Below are 18,635 nucleotides of genomic sequence, written 5' to 3' on the forward strand. Positions count from 1 at the left end.
CTCCCACGCTTGGGGGGCCCATTGTGGGCACGGTGCTGCATGGTAGTGTCCGAGCAGCGGAAGGGATCTGGGCTGAGCTGCTCCCCTCTCCCTGCAAAGCAAGGCTGCTGCCAGGTTTCTGTGTTGGAAAAGTGGGCTGGGCGCACTGCCGAGAAAAGAAGAGCTTTCTCAGCTGCTGTGTTTATCGCCTGGTTCATGGGAGATGAGCTTCAGGTTGGTAGAATGCGTTTAGCTCGCCTGGGAAGAGGCTTTGCGTTCTAAGGAAAACGTGCAAAAAACAGTGTTTCCTACCACTGTTCTTACCTGCATGCAGCAAAGCTTGGCCAGCGGTGGCTGCAATCTGTGCATGAGCTTGGAAACCTTGCTGTTAGGAGATTGTTTTTTGTTTTCCTTTTTTTTTTTTTTTTTAAAATTCTCTATTCCAGATGTCACATCATCCTGAGCTAATCTATACAAAGGAAATACTGAGACTGCTTGTTCCCTTTGCTTTCTTATGGGGTCACTGCTGTTTGATGACAGGAGCCTTGCTAGGCTGAGTAAACAGCTGTAGCAGTGTAAACACATCTCGCTGGGATGGGGTTAGGGCTTGGACCGCTCAGCTAGATGAGGGATTTCAAGACTGTTGTTGGTTCAGACAATAGGAAGCAGCATTAACAGTTTCTGCTGTTTTGTGAGGGGGTTGTGATGGTGATTTTTATTTTTTGTAAAATAGTAATGGCACTTTCTAGATAGAATCTTGAAAGTGTTTTCTTTGCATTAATTTTTTTCCCCATAAAATGGGAGATGTGAGTCCTTTCTACGTTTAATAAAGAAGCAGTGTTGCTTTGTAAGTATATGTATGCTTAAACAATGTTTTTCTTGAAAATACAACTCCACACTTGCTTTAACCATCCTTTCCCTGAGGTGTACTTTGTTACTGGTAAATTCCAAAGAGGGGAAGGTCATTTGAAACTGAAAGAAAGAGCCTGTTTATTTTCCCTTAGGAAAACAGGATATGCTGGGGAGCAAGGCCAAACCTGTTGCCAGTGCAAGCTGTGGAGCAGTCTTCAAGGAAAGCTAATCCCCATGTGCTGGGCGTGACTTCCTCCTGTGAGGGAAGGAGGAAGGATGTTAAGAGAGAGCACCTTAAATCTGGGATGGTGTATCATGGCCTTTTCTCAGGATCTGTGACACCGAACTGATTAGTGATGCATTGAGGTCTTGTCTATAAACAGGGAGCTGTGATTCTCCATCTTTCAGTAGTGTTATTTTTCCTTGTAGTTTTTCCAGAGGGCCTTCCCAAAATGGGATGCAGTCTTGATGACACGAAGGCACCCTATGTAATGAAGGATGAGCTCAGGAAGTTCCGAGGAGTCTGTAACAATCCAATCTTTCAGGTTTCTATTACACAGCTCATGGGTGTAAAGCTCTGGTTTCACAGCAAGCGCTCAGGGTCTAAAGCAGGTAGAGTGCTGCTGTTCTGGCATGTGCACACTGCTCTCCTTCCCAGGGATGGGAACTGAGAAGTTTGTCTTGTTCTTGTGACGTGCTTATGATTTCCATTGCCTTAGCACCTTTTCTGCGGGCAAGGTGACCACAGATCCATCCTCTGGAGGATTTATTGGTAACGTTTTAGTGGCATCCTTGTCTTGAGGTTTTTCTTGGATTGCTGCGAGCTGACAGGGCTGACACAGTGCTACTGGCTGGGCTTGGGTCCCTCTTCTGTTACCTTGTTACTGGTTGTGCTCTGAAGAGGAGCTGGACTGCTAGGCAGGGTCAGCTACGCACGTTTGGTTTGCGAGGGGTTGGGGATGTCAGGCAGCTGGGCATAGTTATGAGTAATAATTACTTTATAATAGCTTGCGTAAATAGAAACCAGTGTCTAGTGGTTATCTGGAGAAGGAGGACCTGAGGAGGTCATTCAGGCCGACCCTGCCCAGAGTAGGGTCCTGGGTCACAGCACCAGTCTCCCTGTGCTTGTATTACACTTGCTCCGCTTGTTTCACCCAGATTGTACATCTCCTCCTTATTTGCTTTGTACATACCATTCAAGATATTAACAGAGCATTGAGGCTCCCGTACTAATCATGTCCTGGTACGTGGGGAGTGTGTGCCGCATGTCAATTAGGATGTCTCGTTTCTGACCACGCCTGTGCCCTGCAGCCAGCGCTTTACTACTGTGCTGGTTTCCAGGGGAAAGCTCAGCTTGAGCGCAGTCAGATGTTTCATCTTTTCAGCTGCTTCGTGTGTTTCTCGAAAGCAAAACCACAGAGGTGAGAAGTCTCACAGCTAACTTCTCAACCACAGGCCCAGTGCTTGCGTGTGGGATCCGATGCGAAATTGGGTCCCTGAGCAAGACGTCTTGTCCTGTGGTATGCCCTGGCTTGGTGCAGGGCCCAGTGCTGTGCTGGTGGCTGCTGGAGGGATGGAAAGGTAGTAGGGTTCCTCCAGGACTGATGGCAATCTGTAAAGGTGATGAGTCATGAGTTTTTGTTGTTCTTTTGCAGGGCAGAATGAGGAAGTGCTTTGCTTTCTTATTGATAGGCTTTTGGTTTGATGACCAGCTTCTCCAAGGTGAGCTGATGTATGTTGCAAGAGTTTAAAACAGTCTTTGTGAGACATATTAACATATTTGCATATTCACAAACATCAGTATGACTTCTCCAGACCAAACAGATCCTTGAGGATGGCAATGCTAAAAATCTCAACTTCTTTCCCTCCCTCTGCATGAGATCTCTTAACATGTCAAGTTATGTCCTGGTCAGCACTAACCCATTCATACTGATCGCAGAGGTTGTATTTTTTTTATCTGCCATTCTTCCAAGGACTCTTCTCAAAGCACAGGCAGTTTCAAGACTTTTTTTGTGTGCCACTTCTGCATCTGATGAAAAAGGAAAGATCCCGTAAGAAGTATATTTTCTTTTTTTCTGCTTTTCACTGTTGGACTTATGCCTGTATGTGTTCATGGGAGACTTCTGTAAATATGGATTTGGTAGCTGTTCTTGTCAGAAAGGCTAATAAAACTGGCTAGCAGGCAGAGCATAGACTTCTCAAGGTACGGCCTTCTCACCCTGTGTTTTTCTTCTTTTTTTGGGGGGTCTGCCCTGACATTTGCATGCATCTATACCAGGACATAGTGTACGTGTCATTCAGAAAGACCTGTATGTGGCATCCTTTATCTGGGTGATGGACACCTGGACAGACGGTGGTGGGCACGTGGCAGTTAAGTGTGACATGGCGATGCCTTCATGGTGGCACTGTGCTCTCACAGCCAGCCTGCTCTTGTCAGGCAAGAGCTAATGCGAGCCCCAAGGCTGCCTGTTGAGAAAACATGAGTTACCTGAATGCTGATCACATGTATTTAGCTTGTTTGCTTTACTGCTGGGCTTTTTTTTTTCCTCCCTGCCTGTTGCCAGTTGGTAGTGCCTGCCTGTTAGGTTAGGGTGGAAAGAGTAAGGATCATTTATTCCTCTGCTTACTAAGAAAGAGGAATGCACAGTCTTTAGAAGCAGGGTTTCCTGGAAAAGGAAAGATACTCTTTTTTTTTTTTAACCACTATTTTAATTCAGATGCAGAACTCCCCAGATAGCATTACTTCACTTTTTGCTTCCATTATGGAAAGCTACCATTCCTCAAGAATAAAACTGTTATTCTACCACTGGGTAATGCCACAGGATTGAAGCCTTACAGCTTAGCTTTCAGTATCAACAACAATTAACAGCCTGGCTATGTAACAACCTTCGCTCTCTCTGTGAACAAGCAGTTATCCTGGGTCTGGTTGGGATGGAATTAATTTTCTTCATAGCAGCTGGCATGGTGCTGTGTTTTAGATTTGTGACCAAAACAATTCTGATAACAAACTGATGTTTTAGCTTTTGCTGAGCGGTGTTTGCACAGCCTCGAGGCCATCTCTGTTTCTCACTCTGTCCTTTCCCAGTCAATAGACTGGAGGTGTGCAAGAGTTTTTGAGGGGACACAAGCAGGCAGGTGACCTGAAAGAGGTACCATGCCATACCACATCAGGCTCAGCAGTAAAAAGGGAGAGGAGGGGGCTTACGGAGGCTTTATATAGTTTCTCTATTGAAGTACATAAACTGGACACAGATGAAACAAACAGGCTCTCAGTTTTATGAAGTTTTCAGTATTGCCAACTTCAGATGTTCAGAAAGCACAAGCTTGCCTCTTGGACTGGTGTATAGAGCACAATGTTTTTCAAAAATGACAAATGGGATTGTGGGCAGTCTCTATTTGGGTTTTCAAGCTTATCAGCTGAAGCAAGGGGACTCAAAGCGTAGCATTGTAACTCTCTGGAATTGTCCTGCTTGTGAGGGCAGTCTGACTGAACCAGTTTGGGACACCAACCATTGCAATAACTTAAGAGTTGGCAGCATGTAAAGTACATGGGAATTTTGCCCACTGGCAACATGTTGTGGTTTAACCCAGCAGGCAGCAAAACATGACAGAGCCATTTACTCTCCCCCCCACCCAGGAATGAGGAGAAGGAAAAAAAAGAATGAACAAAACAATAAGAATAAACGAAGCAAATGATGCTCAGTGTAACTTTTCATTACCTGCTGACTGATGCCCAGCCATTTCCTAAGCAGTGGCAGCCGCCCCCCAGTTTTATTGCTGAGCACACCACTGTCGTACAGTGTGGGACATACCTGTGGGCAGTGTGTGCCAGCTGTCCTGGCTGCATCCCCTCCCAGCTCCTGGTGCACCCCCAGCCTCCTCACTGGCAGGACAGCACAGGAAGCTGAAACTCCTTGCTCTGTGCAAGCACTGTTCTGCAGCAACTGCAAGACTGGTGTGTTATCAGTGTTGTTCTTATCCTAAATCTGGAAAACAGCACCATACCGGTTACTGGGAAGACAATTAACTTTATCCCAGCCAAAACCAGGATACAGCAATACGAGTTGGAATAGTGTTTCTGACTTAACTGCATAATCTTGTGTTGTAATTCTTCAGGTATAAATGGATATGCTTCATTTTGCTGCCAGAGTTGTGTGGGTGGCTTCAGGAGCTGTAAAAATAAGTCAACAAAGTAGATAATCTTGTCTGCTTCTTTTTTTTTTTTTTTCTTTGAAGGACAAGTTCTCAGATTTGGGCCACGAGTCTCCTAGACCAAAAACTTTTTCCAAGCAATCTTCTGTTTCACAGATGCCATAACTTAGGAGAGACCTGTACTTCTTGAAAGGAACCAATGTCATCAAGAAAAAAATCTGTTATTTATATATATATATACACACACACACAAAATATATGTATCTGTTATATTCAGATGAACTTGTGATCTGGGCACTTGACCTTTCCTTGTACCAGCTGAAGGCAGAGTAATAGGTCATGTATTTTTAATGCTGGCCTCACTCAACAGACTTCAATGTAATAGGTCTTACTTAGTATACTGGTTTGGTATTAAAAATGCTTACGCTGCAGGAAGATGTTAGGCAACAGCAAGTCATGCTGTGCTAGTCAGTACAGTGATTCTTTTTGATAATTAATTTAGATGTCAGATTTGCGCACCTGTGTATCTCTTGGGTCTGCAAAATTGGCTGTAGTTGCTAAAGCCTACAGCAGACGTCCCAGTTATTTAAATGACGTATGGTTTGAGGTTTTGGCTGGCAAACTCCAGTGTTGGAAAAGCACAGGAATTTGTGATCTGCTGGAAATCCTGCTGCTCCACGTGGGAGGGGCTGGGGAGTTTTCACCTCCTGAATTGAAACAGGGAGCTCAGATCCAAAATGTCTCATCGCATGACGACTTTAAAAGGCCTTTTAAAATGTGTGTTGCAACTGGAGGTCTTTTTGCTGTATTGTGGGGAAAAGAATCCTTTAAATTTCTTTTGGATACCTTTTATTTTTAATTGTACTTTATCTTGCTTTTCTTTGTAGTCTACTTAAATATAATTCTGGGTTTAAAAAAAAAAAACAACAACATAAACCTTACCCTAAGGAGAAGCATAGCTTTTCTTGAAAGAACAGGATTGAAATTCAACTATGATTTTAAAAAACAAAAGAAACAGGGAGAGGTCCTGGATGACTGGAGACTTGCTAATGTGATGCCCATCTATAAGAAGGGTCGTAAAGAGGATCTGGGGAACTACAGGCCTGTCAGCCTGACCTTGGTCTCAGGAAAGGTGATGGAACAGGTTGTCTTGAATGCAATCATGCAATGTATGTGGGACAACTGGGGGATCAGACTCAGTCAGCATGGGTTCATGAAAGGCAAATCCTGACTGACCAACCTCATCTCCTTCTATGACTGGGTGACCTGCCTAGTAGATGAGGGAAAGCCTGTTGACATAGTCTACCTAGACTTCAGCAAGGCCTTTGACGCAGTCTCCCACGGTATTCTCCTGGAGAAACTGGCGGCCCATGGCTTGGACAGGTACGCACTTTGCTGGATTAAAAACTGGCTGGATGGCCGGGCCAAGAGAGTGGTGGTGAACAGAGTGACATCCAGCTGACGACTGGTCACCAGTGGTGTTCCCCTGGCCTCGGTGTTGGGGCCCATCCTCTTCAATATATTTATTGATGACTTGGATGAGGGAATTGAGTGCACCCTCAGTAAGTTTGCAGATGACCCCAAGTTGGGGGGAAATGTTGATATATAGGAGTGTACGAAGGCCCTACAGAGGGACCTGGACAGGATGGGTCGATGAGTAGAGGCCAATGGGATGAGGTTCAACATGGCCAAGTGCCAGGTCCTGCACTTTGGCCACAATCCCATGTGGTGCTACAGGCTTGGGGCAGAGTGGATGGAAACCTGTGCAGAGGAAAAGGATCTGGGGGTGCGGATTGATGCTTACCTGAACATGAGCCGGCAGTGCCAGGTGGCCAAGAAGGCCAATGGCATCCTGGCTTGTTTCTGGAATAGTGTAGCCAGCAGGAGCAGGGAGGTGATCGTCCCCCTGTACTCTGCTCTGGTGAGGCCACACCTCAAGCACTGTGTTCAGCTTGGGCCCCTCAGTACAACAAGAACATTGAGGCCCTGGAGTGTGCCCAGAGAGGGGCTATGAGGCTGGTGAAGGGCCTGGAACACAAGTCCTGTGAGGAGTGGCTGAAGGAACTGGGGTTGTTTCCTCTGGAGAAGAGGAGGCCCAAAGGGGACCTTATTGCTCTCTACAACTACCTGAAAGGAAGGTGTGGGGAGCTGGGGGTTGGCCTCTTCTCTCAGGTAACTAGCGATAGGACTAGAGGGAGTGGCCTCAAGTTGTGCTAGGGGAGGTTTAGGTTAGAAATCAGACGTTTCCTCTCCAAAAGAGCAGTCAGGCATTGGAATGGGTTGCCCAGGGAAGTGGGGGCGTCCCTGGGGGCATTCAAGGAAAGGTTGGACCTGGTGCTTAGGGACGTGGCTTAGAGGGTGATAGTGGTGGTCGGGTGATGGTTGGACCAGATGATCTTCAAGGTCTCTTCCAACCTTTATGCTGCTATACCTACATGATGAAACCCTTGGGTAATTGAACTTTTTTGGTACTATTCTTGGTGAAAATCATTTATTTAGCCTTCTGATAGTAAAAAGTTGAAAGCTGGAAGAATTAGGAAAATAGAAGATAGAACCATCTTTTAGCATTTGCTTTTTGTTCTTTGCACTGTTACTCTTTATTTTCCTTTTCTTCTCCTCAGTGGTGTTCATACCATGCAATGTAAAAAAGACCCACTTATGCTATGAGTATGCTTGACTCGCTGTCTCAGTAAGTAGTATTTTTAAACTATATATTGTATGTGCATTGCTCAATGAGGTGATTATTTGATTTGTGTATTTAATTTTCCTCAGTTCTTCCTGCTTCCCTGGAAATTTAGTAAGGTGATGTTTGCATTGCAGACATCAGCACAGAGCATTTATTTCTTTATTTAAAGAAGACCTAACTTCTGACTGACCTTTTTCCTGAAGCAATCTTGATCTGAGCTTTGGCACAGCACCTGGTTCTTCTGCTGTGCTTCTTCAGAGGCGTGTGCTGCTTCTCCCCTCTCTGTAGTGCATTTCATCCTGCTGAGCAGATGTGCAGATGAGGCCCAATGTCGTCCACAGCACGCCTCTTAATACCTCTGTGTTAACGATACAGTAGTGATTTTCAATGCTTCAGGTTCGTCTTGAGGAGTGCTGTAGAGAAAATGTCAGTATTTCTCGGTTTGTCTACAGGCTCATATAGTAAGACATGTATAATTTGGTTTATGTGAAGAGATTTTTACAGGTGCTGTTAGTGGGTTATAGATTGATACTAGTTGTTTTCTGTGCCTGTTAGAACCTGGATAATAAATAAACCTGTGCATTCCTTCTTGGGGATTTAATCTTACTTGCTAATACTGAGATTTGTGAGACTAATAGAGCCATTCAAAGGTAATGGAAATGGCTTTTAAACATAAAATCCAGTTGTGAAGAATGATTCTATTCAAGGCTTTAGCATTCTATTTTGTCACCTGTTTTCTTGACGTTCTTTTTCAACATACATGTAGCTACTTTTCTATTTGTATTTGTTCACCCAGGTGCTTGAAAATGTGATTACTTTTATGAGAAACCTGATATTACGATTTTAATTATGAAATATTTTTCTCAGTCAGTTGCAGTTGATGCCTGTTCCAACCTTTAATTTCTCCAGGTTCTGACTATTTTAATAACTATTTTAAATTTGATTGAAGGTCTTCATGCACTATTAATATACTTATGTCGCAGTAATCAAGTTTCAAAGCAGTCTTATATGGACTGGATTATTAAATGTCTAGCCAGAGGGGCCAGACAATGGAAAATTCATAAAGATAAAGAAAAAGTAAATGACTTACATAGCTTCATGTGTTTCTCAAATATATGAACTCTATCTCAGATTCTTCCTCCAGCATTTAATGTATATTTACACATTTAAATAATTTGGAATCTTAATTTTAAAAAAGAGTGCAAGACTAAAAAAAAAAAAAATAGGAACAAATATGTTCCAGTGATAGATTTGGTTGCCCGAGGTTGATTAAAAAATAGCTGGGAAGTTGAAGTATCAACAGCAAAGATGAGGTTAGCACATGAGTTGCGTTTTATTATTCCAACTGCAACAAAAAATAGTTGTTTTTTTGTCCTTCTTTTCAAACATGCAATACCTAAGGCAAAAGTTTAAGTGGATTTTGGGAACAGAAGTGTCTCAAATCAATGCTGCTTGATTTTTTTTTTCCTCTCACAATTAGCATGGATGCCATGCAATACGCACAGTTTATGAAAAAAGCTGGGAATGAGGACTTTAAAAATGGAAGTTACTCTTTGGCCGTCAGAAAGTATGATCAAGCTCTGCTTATGCTTATTCAGATAAGGCAATGGATCCTGTAAGTATTCTCTGATTACCAGGTGTGAACCATTAGGTGCAGTACTACAATTAACTGAACCGTTTCTTTCCCTGACACTTGACTTTCTTCTTTTTTGTCATACTCTTTGGTATTGCAGTTTTATAATTCAAGAGGAATCGTTGTTCTTGACGTGTATGTGGGAGATAAGTTAGTAACCTTAATCTGAATGCTTTTATATAAATGTTAATTATAAATGAGTATAATTAAAACTCAAATTAATTTTCCATAACCATGTTGGTTTGTGTTAAATTACTTCTGTTTTGAAGCTGATGTTGTGGATTAATGTTGCTGTGGTTCTACCAGGTACTGGTCATGTCCATGGGTCATCAATTATTTTTAAAAACAATTCATGCAGGTTACTTTATTTGGACTTCCTTAGTATTCTAAGATCTGTTCACACTTTTTAGCCAAAGAGTTCTTTGGATGTTTCTTTCCAAATGGTAAGTGCTTGTTGTCATCAGTAAACATCAGTTGCTAACATTATTAGTGATTAAATAACTGAGTATTGTTAACTATTAAATATTCATTGCTGCCATGTATTAGCACTGATGTTTACGCTATTTAACACCAGCCAGTTTGACTGTTTGCCCTTGGGTTTTTTGACTAAGGGTGGTAAAACACAGTCTAGAGTGTATGGGGGGAGTGGGACCAAGCAAGGACAGAGCTGAGGAAGCCGTCTCCACTTTGCAAGCAGCAATACTTTGTCTTCTCACAGGGTCTGGTCCTGGGCTTCTCTTTGCCGTAGGTTGCTTTGGCAGGATTTACTCACGTGCGGGAATGTGCTCTGGATATGTCTGGTGAAGCTGAAACAACTTTCTTGAGTGTGTGTTAGTAGATAAGAATAATGTGGAGGATGCAGCACCATGCTACATACTGTTTCAGTACAGACAAGATAGGCTTTTCAGGCTTCCCAGTACCCTGTGATCTGTAGTTCCGTAAGTTTTGGGCAGCTGTTTCCAGAAACTCTTGCATTCAAATGCATGTACTTTAGTATATTCTGTTCTCCAAAATACATTTATTTCATCAACTGGCATAAATGTAAATAGTTTGCTAACTTCATCAACTTCCGATACAGTAAAATAGTTTTTGTATTTTGGTGGATCTAACTGTATTTAGCATTTGTTCTACCTTTCATATGTCTGTTTTCTCCTATTCTTGGCCACAAACTTAACAGAGTATCTAGGTATATCTAGATGGTCTAAACTGTCTCTAAATCCTTGTGGAAACATAGAATACACCATGTTGGAAGGTATGCACAAGGATCATTGAGTTCAGCTCATACTGTGGTATTCCAGTGGGTTGGTCTTCTGCTTCAAAAGGGACCAGGGTATCACTAAAATATAGTTTAAAATGTCACTAAGAGGTTTTATAGCTGATGTTCAAATGATCTTTACTTGCTACAGCTCTGTTTTTTCTCTAATTTTGTTAGGTGGGTGATGTGGTTTCTGTTCTTGTTGCTATCTGTAAAGTATCTTGCATCCTTTTTTAATTGAATAAGCAGTTATGCTGGTAACTTATTTTCAGGTGTTCTGAGGACATAGCTGTGTTATACTGCAACAAATCAACTTCCCTGTACAATCCTGGTAAATGGAGAGAAGCAATGTTTTCAGCCTTTGAGAGCTTACAGTGGAATCCAGAGTATGTTAAGGTATTCAGATGTTTAAGCTGTCTGTTTTTGCCTGCCTTACATTTTAAAACAAGTGTCAATATCTGCTTCTTTTCTTTTTAAGATGTGCTAAGCAAATACAGCATAAAATCATAGAATCAGTGTCTGGCTCTGCCACGTGAACATCAGAATTATTAATATAGTAGTACTTCTAATAAAATGAAGCAGCTCTCTTTTGCTTGCTGTTTCTTTCTGGATCCCAACAAAAAAGTCCATATTGCTAACAGTATATCTTCTCATCCTTTATTTTCCAACTTTTCTATTACTCTAGTTATCTTTATTGTTTTTTCGTAGTATTTGCAATGACATCAATAGCAGATAGTGAATTACAAGGGATTTGATTGCATTTTTTTGGATATGTTTGTGAGAAGCTGTGAAAATAGTAGTACATGCTATTTTACAGAGCAATTAGTGAATTTAGAAGAAAATGATAATTTTCTTCTAAACATTCTTGATCTAATGTGGCCAAGATCTGACTATTTTCCTAACAGTTGTGTGGTTTTCTTTTTGCTTTTTTGTTTTTTCCCTCAGGCTTATTACAGAGCTGGCCACTCATTGATCATGTTGTCAAACTCTTTTGAGGTGTTTCATAAGGGTTTGATACTTCTGAATGCTTCTGTAGATCTATCTCAGGTTGACTGATTTTATAGCAGGAATATTCACAAGTGTCAATGGTAAGCTCTGGTTAAAAGCTTAATCTTTTTAAGGGCCTTTCAGTAGTGATGGGGACAACACAAGTCCTTTGTAGAGCATCTTTGTTGAGATCATTTATTTGGCCCTCAGCACCACAGGTCTGCTTGGGGATTATGAATATGCTGAGTAGCCTAATTAAAAGGATGAAATAAACTTGTTACATTTGCATATGGCAAATACCAATGATTCCAAATCACTGTGTAGGGAAATGTGTTAACTTGCATGAAGACATCAGTTGTAGAGCGGGTAGAAAAAGTTAAAATTCAGAGCCGGGGGCCAAGGCTGGGTATTTGGAGCTCCAGACCTCTAAGGCTTTAGTGAATTTTTTGTTCATTTTGTTTTTCTGCAAACCGCTATGCTTTCCTTTTAGCTAAGTAGATTTGAAAATAATTAGAAGATACTCAGCTTAAATTTAAGCTCATAGTGTAGTGTATTCCTGTGGGGGACTGTCCCTCAGCTAATAAAGGACACCAATGGGAAGACAGAATTTGACCTTTCTGTGCCATTATGTGCTTTTTTCAAGTAATGTTTGCTGTATGTCTCCCTTCTCTCTTAAACTTCTCTCCTCAGTTTCTTCTTGTTTGCTTTTTTTTGTTTGCAAGCTTTGTCTGATGGGACCTGGAGGTGTGCCAAAAGGTTCTGTGTTGTGCCTGTGCTGCATTCACCTGAACTCAGCCCCATATTAAGGATGTTGATTAGCTTAGCAGCATCCACTAGTGGCAAAATCACCATGAAGTTTACAATGTTGTGGAACTTAGGGGTGTTTCTTGAGGGCAGGGTTTATTTTTTTTGTTTAATGAAGACCAGCTGCTGGTAACAAGGCACCATTTCAGTTGAGTGGCCAAGGGATGTAGTGTTAAATAAGTCAGATTTGTGTTCCCTATTGGCATTCTCCTGGGCATTAATCAGTACTAAAACTGTCCCTGTGCAGCGAACTAATTTAGCTGGAGACAGCAACTTTGAAAGTGTTGTGTATATTAAAAACTTTTCATAAATGTTTCTTCTTGCAGATGAACGAGTCTTTCCACCAACTTTTCACCCTGCATATGATTATATTTTCAGTGCAAGGTTTAATGCGCTGATTTGGCAAGCAGTGATGGAAAAGTTGGCCCAGAAAGGAAAGTGGGTAAGTCTGTCCCTGTGAGAACAAGTGTTACGTATTGCTGTGCAATAGGCACTCATTTGGTACCTGTTCAGGGTAAGCTTGTGTTACTTTTATATTCAAAAGAAAAGGAAGTATTTCCTCATTCAAATACCTTGATTTTTAGACTTCAGAAATATTCCTAGTGCAAAATAACTTCTGAAATGAATTTCTCAAAAGGATAAATTAACTGAGGATCCTGCTTGTCTCTTGTTGTTGTCTATGTAATGGTGCTATCTAGGGGTGTTTATTCTTGAAAGACATTGAGGGGAGAAATATGTGCTTATTAGTGGTGCCCTTTTCTTCTGTGTAGCTAGATGGATTTTTGAAGCTGCCTGTGAAAGACCTACAAATAGAGAAGTATCTCAGTGGAAGTATACAGTTGTTAAACAAAGCCAGAGTATTTAAGAAAATCAGAAGGATAATTTATTTTAATCCTATTATCTTGTAATGACTGTCTCAAGAGGATGTAGTCAGTCTCTTTTTAGTTGTGCCTAGTGAGGGGATGAGAGGCAAGGGGACAAACTGAAGCACAGGAGATTCCGGCTGAATATGAGAGGGCATTTCTTTAATGTGCTGGTGACAGCACTGGCACAAGTTGCCCAGAGAGTGGTTGTGGAGTCTCCTTCTCTAGATGTATTCAAAACCTGCCTGGATGCTATCCTGCGCAATGTGCTGTAAATGATCCTTCAGAGGTCCCTTCCAACCTTGACCATTATGGATGTCAGTATGAAAAATGGATCATCACCACAATTATGAGGTGTTGGTGAGGTGCTGTCAGGGGGCTGCTGGGCTCCTATGATGAGACAAGGCTGGGGCTGTTCTGTGCCAGACACAGTCAATTCCAGCCAACTCTGATTGTCTGCAGACAGGGCCCAGCAGGGCCCAGCAGCCATGGTTGGGCATGTTGGGGAAACTTAGCTAAGAATGGGCAAAATGTTTCATGGCAACTTCTTGCTTTCTGTTCAGGAGGTTGGTATAGCCGGGGAGTCTCATCCCCATGAATGTTAAAGGTCATTCCCCAAACCAAATCACAGCATAGAATTATAGAATCATATAGTATTCCAAATTGGCAGGACCCACAAGAATCATCAAGTCCAACTCCTGACTCTGTGCAGGACCACCTCAAAATCAAACCCGATGTCTGAGAGCGTTGTCCAAATGTTTCTCGAACTCCAGCAGGCTCAGTGCTGTGACTGCTTCCCTGGGGAGTCTGTTCCAATGCCCAACCACCTCTTGGTGCAGAACCTTTTCCTAACACCTGGCCTGACCCTCTCCTGTCCCAGCTCCATGCTGTCCCCTTGGGTCCTGTTGCTGTCCCCAGAGAGCAGAGCTCAGCGCCTGCCCCTCTGCTCGCCTCATGAGGGAACTGCAGGCTGCCATGAGGCCTCCCCTCAGTCTGGTCTTCTCCAAGCTGAACAATCCAATTGGCTTCAGCTGCTCCTCATACATCTTGCCCTCTAGACCCTTCACCATCTTTGTAGCCCTTCTTTGGACACTCTCTAATAGTTTTATGCCTTTCTGACATTGTGGTGCCCAAAACTGCACACAGTACTTGAGGTGAGGCCACACCAGCACAGATCAGAGCGGGACAGTCACTTCCTTCAACCAGCTAGTGGTGCTGTACTTGATGTACCCCAAAAGATTATGCACCGGCAGCCAAAAGTGTCAACACGACTCATATTCAACTTGCTGTTGACCAAAACCCTCCAATCCCTTTCCACAGGGCTGCTCTCAAGCTTCTTGTCCCCCATATAGAAAGGGCTCCTCCGTCCCAGGTGCAGAGTTCAGCACTTGCTAAACTTCCAATTGTTGGTAATTGCCCAGTCCTCTAACTTGTGAAGATCTCTCTGCAAGGCCTTCCTGCCTTCAAGGAAGTCAGCAGCTCCTTTTAATTTAGTATCATCTACAAGCTTACTTAGTATGCATTTAGTACTGCATGCAGATCACTAAAACATTGAAGAGAACTGGCCCTAAAATGGAGCCCTGGGAAATGCCACTAATTACTGGCTGCTGGCCTGATGTAACTCCATTTACTATAACCCTTTGAGCCAAACCTGTCAGCCAGTTTTTCATCCATCATATTATTTTCTTGTCTAGCTGTATGCTGGACATTTTGTCCAGAGACAGTATTGAAAGCTTTGCTGAAATCCAAAAAGATTACATCAACTGACTTCCCTTGGTCAGCTAGATGGATAAGCTTGTCATAAAAGGAAATTAATCTAGTTAAATGGAACTTTTCTGTCATGAGCCCATGTTGTCTGTGACCAGTGACCTCATTGTCCTTCAGGTGTTTTTCAGTAACTCCCAGAATAATCTTTTCCTTAATTTGACCAGGCACTGTAGTGAGTCTGACAGGCCTGTAAAATTACCAAGGTCAACTTTCTCACCCTTCTCGAAAAGGGTCTTTACTAGAAGTGTACTGGAGAGACTTAGGACCTGACCTTTCTATGTAGTTTCTATTTCTGATTAAATTTTCATTGATCATAGCTTCCCACAGTCCACTATATTGTATTAATATGTATATTACATTAATTAATGTATATTACATTAATTCATTTGGTAAATGGAAAGGGAGATTGAGCAACACATTATCTTAAAAAAAAAAAATCTGAAATGTTGTTAGCCCTTGTTTTGCTCTCCTATGACATCCAGTGAGGCAGTGAAGAATAAAGTTTCTGAATGCGCTTATAAGATCGCATTTTTTTCCTAGTCTTTTCTATTATTGTTGTCCAAGAAGAAAGAATTACCCACCAATCTCAGAGTCAACCAGTTATCATTGAAAAATCTCTTTGAGGTAAAGTAACATCCTTTTTTTCTTGTTTCTTCTTTCTTTCAAGTGAAAGATTTTCCATCTTGTGGGCAAGGCTTGTAAAACAGAAGAAAGGAAAATAAAATGGAAAATAATATGTGGACTTTATTATATTAAATCATCTCTTTTGTCTCTTTTCATTTGATCATTAAAAAATCCTTAATTTGTATAGCTTGTCTAGGTAATTTAATATTTCCTTTAATTAATCACAAGACATCTTCCTCTCAAATACAGCAAGCTATTCATGTCAGACCTGGAACCTGACACTACATTGAAAGTAGAAAAAATGTTTGACATCTGTTAAGTTGGTATATTTTCCAACCAGGATAGCTTACAGTATTCCTGGGATAGAGTATTATCATGCTTTGCCAACCTGCCTCTGGACCACTTCATGATGCTGAGTATGATTACAGGAGATTGAGCTCGGTACTGTTGGAATTTTCTCTTCCTTTGGTGCCGCTGATTTTTGGTACACTGCTTTAGACGCAGGCAGCAACTGCTGAACTCTTGCTGAGGCCTTTGACACTTTCCAGATGATCTAGGGAACCTGGACAAGACAGAAACAAGTCCTCATAGACCAAGTAGACTCCTAATGCATTTTGCTGAGGTGATGACATCTGCAGGCAGTGGAATTCCATCTATCTTGCTTTTCTTTATGTTGCGATTCCTCTTGTTCTGTGATGTTTGGGAACCTCCAAAGCTTTCTGTTATGGAGGGGGAAGGGGTAGTGTTGAAAGAAAACCTTCCAGCTGTCAGAAACCGCCATGCTTATGCATCTTTTGACTGTTGCTGCTGGCTGGCTGTGCCTGCCTTGTGCGTGTGCAGGAGCAGATGGTGTCTGTAGCAGTAAAATACAAAGTTTCTAAAGACAGTGCTCAGTGTATGTGTCTGCTTTCATGCAGTGGATGCCTGTCCTGTTTCAATGGCAGTTGAGGTGAAGGTTTTCATGTGTCCCATTAAAAATTCCTATGTCAAGTTGTTTTGTTTTATTCTTCCATTTATTTGTGTAAGTTAGTTAACTAGAGTTTTACTGTTTGTCACCTACATTTAAAAGTTATGGTTAAACATGCACAGAGAAATTTCATTAGGCTTTATGCTGAAGTATACTAGATTTCTTTCCACACTATGGTTTTCCTTTTGGAGCTTTAGAACACGTTAACAATAGGCTGCACAGTACATTTACTTGTTTACAAATTAACAGTTTAGGGTATATTGATTGAATATGCCAGAATTTGCCATTTAGCTCTTACAATGCTTGTGATATTTTCATCATCATAACTTCAAATTGGGTATTTTTCCATACGTATATTTCAGATAGGTGCTTGTTAGAGTGAATGGGAGGAATTCCGAAAGAAAGGGGAAGGCAAAGGAAATAAATTGGCATCTTATCATAATCTTGTTTATAGTGATAACAGAAGTATTAGGGGATGAGTATACACAAGCATACTTTAGTTAGCTAGCATTAGGCAAGTATGCTTTGTTAGTGCCAGTAGAGTAGCCTATATGGGCTACCTTCCACCATCCCTCCATGCATTTGCTCAGCTTTTTGAGGGGAGGGAGGTGGGTCAGGATCCAGGCCCTGAAAGATCCCTGAGAACTACTTTTCTTTTGCAAAAATTAGAGGAAAATGTGGCTTTCTGAGAGCTGGACCTTCCCTGCTACCACTACATATTCCCTGTAACTTGTTGTATTTTGATTTTGCAACTGTGCACAAACAGTAATTCCTGCCAGTCAAAATGTGGTGTGAGGTGGTAGACTTATTTGTAGATGTGTGAAGACTGCTATTTAAAAAATGACTGGCACAAATGGAGAAATTGTCTGAATACTGTTTTTGAGCACCCCCCTCATGTCCAGATCTTTCTGGTATATTGTCTCAATTCCCCTCTGAGCTTCCTCTGCCTACCTCCAGAGTTCCTGTATTGCTGCCCCCCTTGCTTGTAGACTGTGCTTCATGTTCATTAAGTCCTTGCTGAAACACTCTTTATTTGGTTCAGCTGCCTTCTGCTCAGTCTGTGCTCTTGATCTTGGTGTATAAATTTTCCTGTAAAATCTATACTTCTATCAGATCACCTTCTAGGGATGTATCTGGCCTAAAATCTATCTCCTAAAGGCTTAACACCTTTTCTTTATGCGAGCAATCATATTATCATTGCTGTCTTAATGATCTTAATGTCTAGATGCTTCCTGAGCTGGATGAGAGAGCAGTGCCTTGTCCTGCTTTCCGTCCATGGAGCTCCTGACCTGTATATGGAGATGTTACCTGAATTTCCTATACCTCCTTCTCTCAGACAATCGCTCCCTTTTTCCAGTTTCATGTGTTTTTTTCAGTCTTGCTTTAGGGTAACTGTCTGCATAAGCTGCCTCATCTGAGCTAAGAAAGTACAATACCTAGTTACAACAACAGGTACAGTGAGATGCAGTAACATTCAATAGCTGTATAAGGCAGAAAGTTACTCTCAAATACACTGAAGAAATACAGAAATAAGTATTATAAAATAGACTTCAGTTTCAGTGCTTTTCAGAGCACGACAAGATTCTTTCAAAATTCATGAACATGTCATAGGAGAAACATAATTGTTTTGAGCTTCTACTGGAACTGTTACGTATGTAATAAATGTTTGATTTTTACAATGGATATGGTATGGTTGTTACTGTTCCACCTATTCCTGTCTTTAAAAAAAAGTGGAAATATGATTTAAAAAAACACTGTCTTCTGGGTATGTAAAATAATGTGTTGTTGTTCTCTTAATCAGACTTTTGAGTCATATGGATGTGATGGGAAGATGCAAGACATAGCAGAATTAGTCAAATGGCTAATTTCCATTGGGACAAAAGTTGAAACCATTGGAGTTTATCCTCTTCATGCTGTTATCAGACTATGTATCAAAGCAAGTAAGTTACATCCACTGCTAAAATCAAGTGTTGTCTTCAGAGAACTGACAGTTTTTATTATTTTTAAAAAGTATATCTAATGAGATCAGATCATATTGGTATGACCTTGCATGTATCAATGAAACA

At 41.6% G+C, this 18,635-nt stretch overlaps 1 protein-coding gene across 1 annotated transcript in view; it reads left to right on the forward strand.

Annotated features, from left to right (window-relative positions):
- Positions 1 to 71: 71 nt before the first annotated feature.
- Positions 72 to 18,635, forward strand: part of TRANK1 (tetratricopeptide repeat and ankyrin repeat containing 1) — a 46,232-nt gene continuing 27,668 nt past the window's right edge. Inside the window, 9 exon segments of the mRNA XM_040546013.1 lie at positions 72 to 213; positions 8,537 to 8,578; positions 9,150 to 9,284; positions 10,830 to 10,953; positions 11,503 to 11,607; positions 11,609 to 11,645; positions 12,675 to 12,790; positions 15,519 to 15,602; positions 18,371 to 18,509. Coding sequence (XP_040401947.1) covers positions 203 to 213; positions 8,537 to 8,578; positions 9,150 to 9,284; positions 10,830 to 10,953; positions 11,503 to 11,607; positions 11,609 to 11,645; positions 12,675 to 12,790; positions 15,519 to 15,602; positions 18,371 to 18,509 — 793 coding nt within the window. The 5' untranslated portion in view covers positions 72 to 202.

Source organism: Cygnus olor, chromosome 2, assembly GCF_009769625.2.
Source record: "Cygnus olor isolate bCygOlo1 chromosome 2, bCygOlo1.pri.v2, whole genome shotgun sequence".
Lineage (NCBI taxonomy): Eukaryota > Metazoa > Chordata > Aves > Anseriformes > Anatidae > Cygnus > Cygnus olor.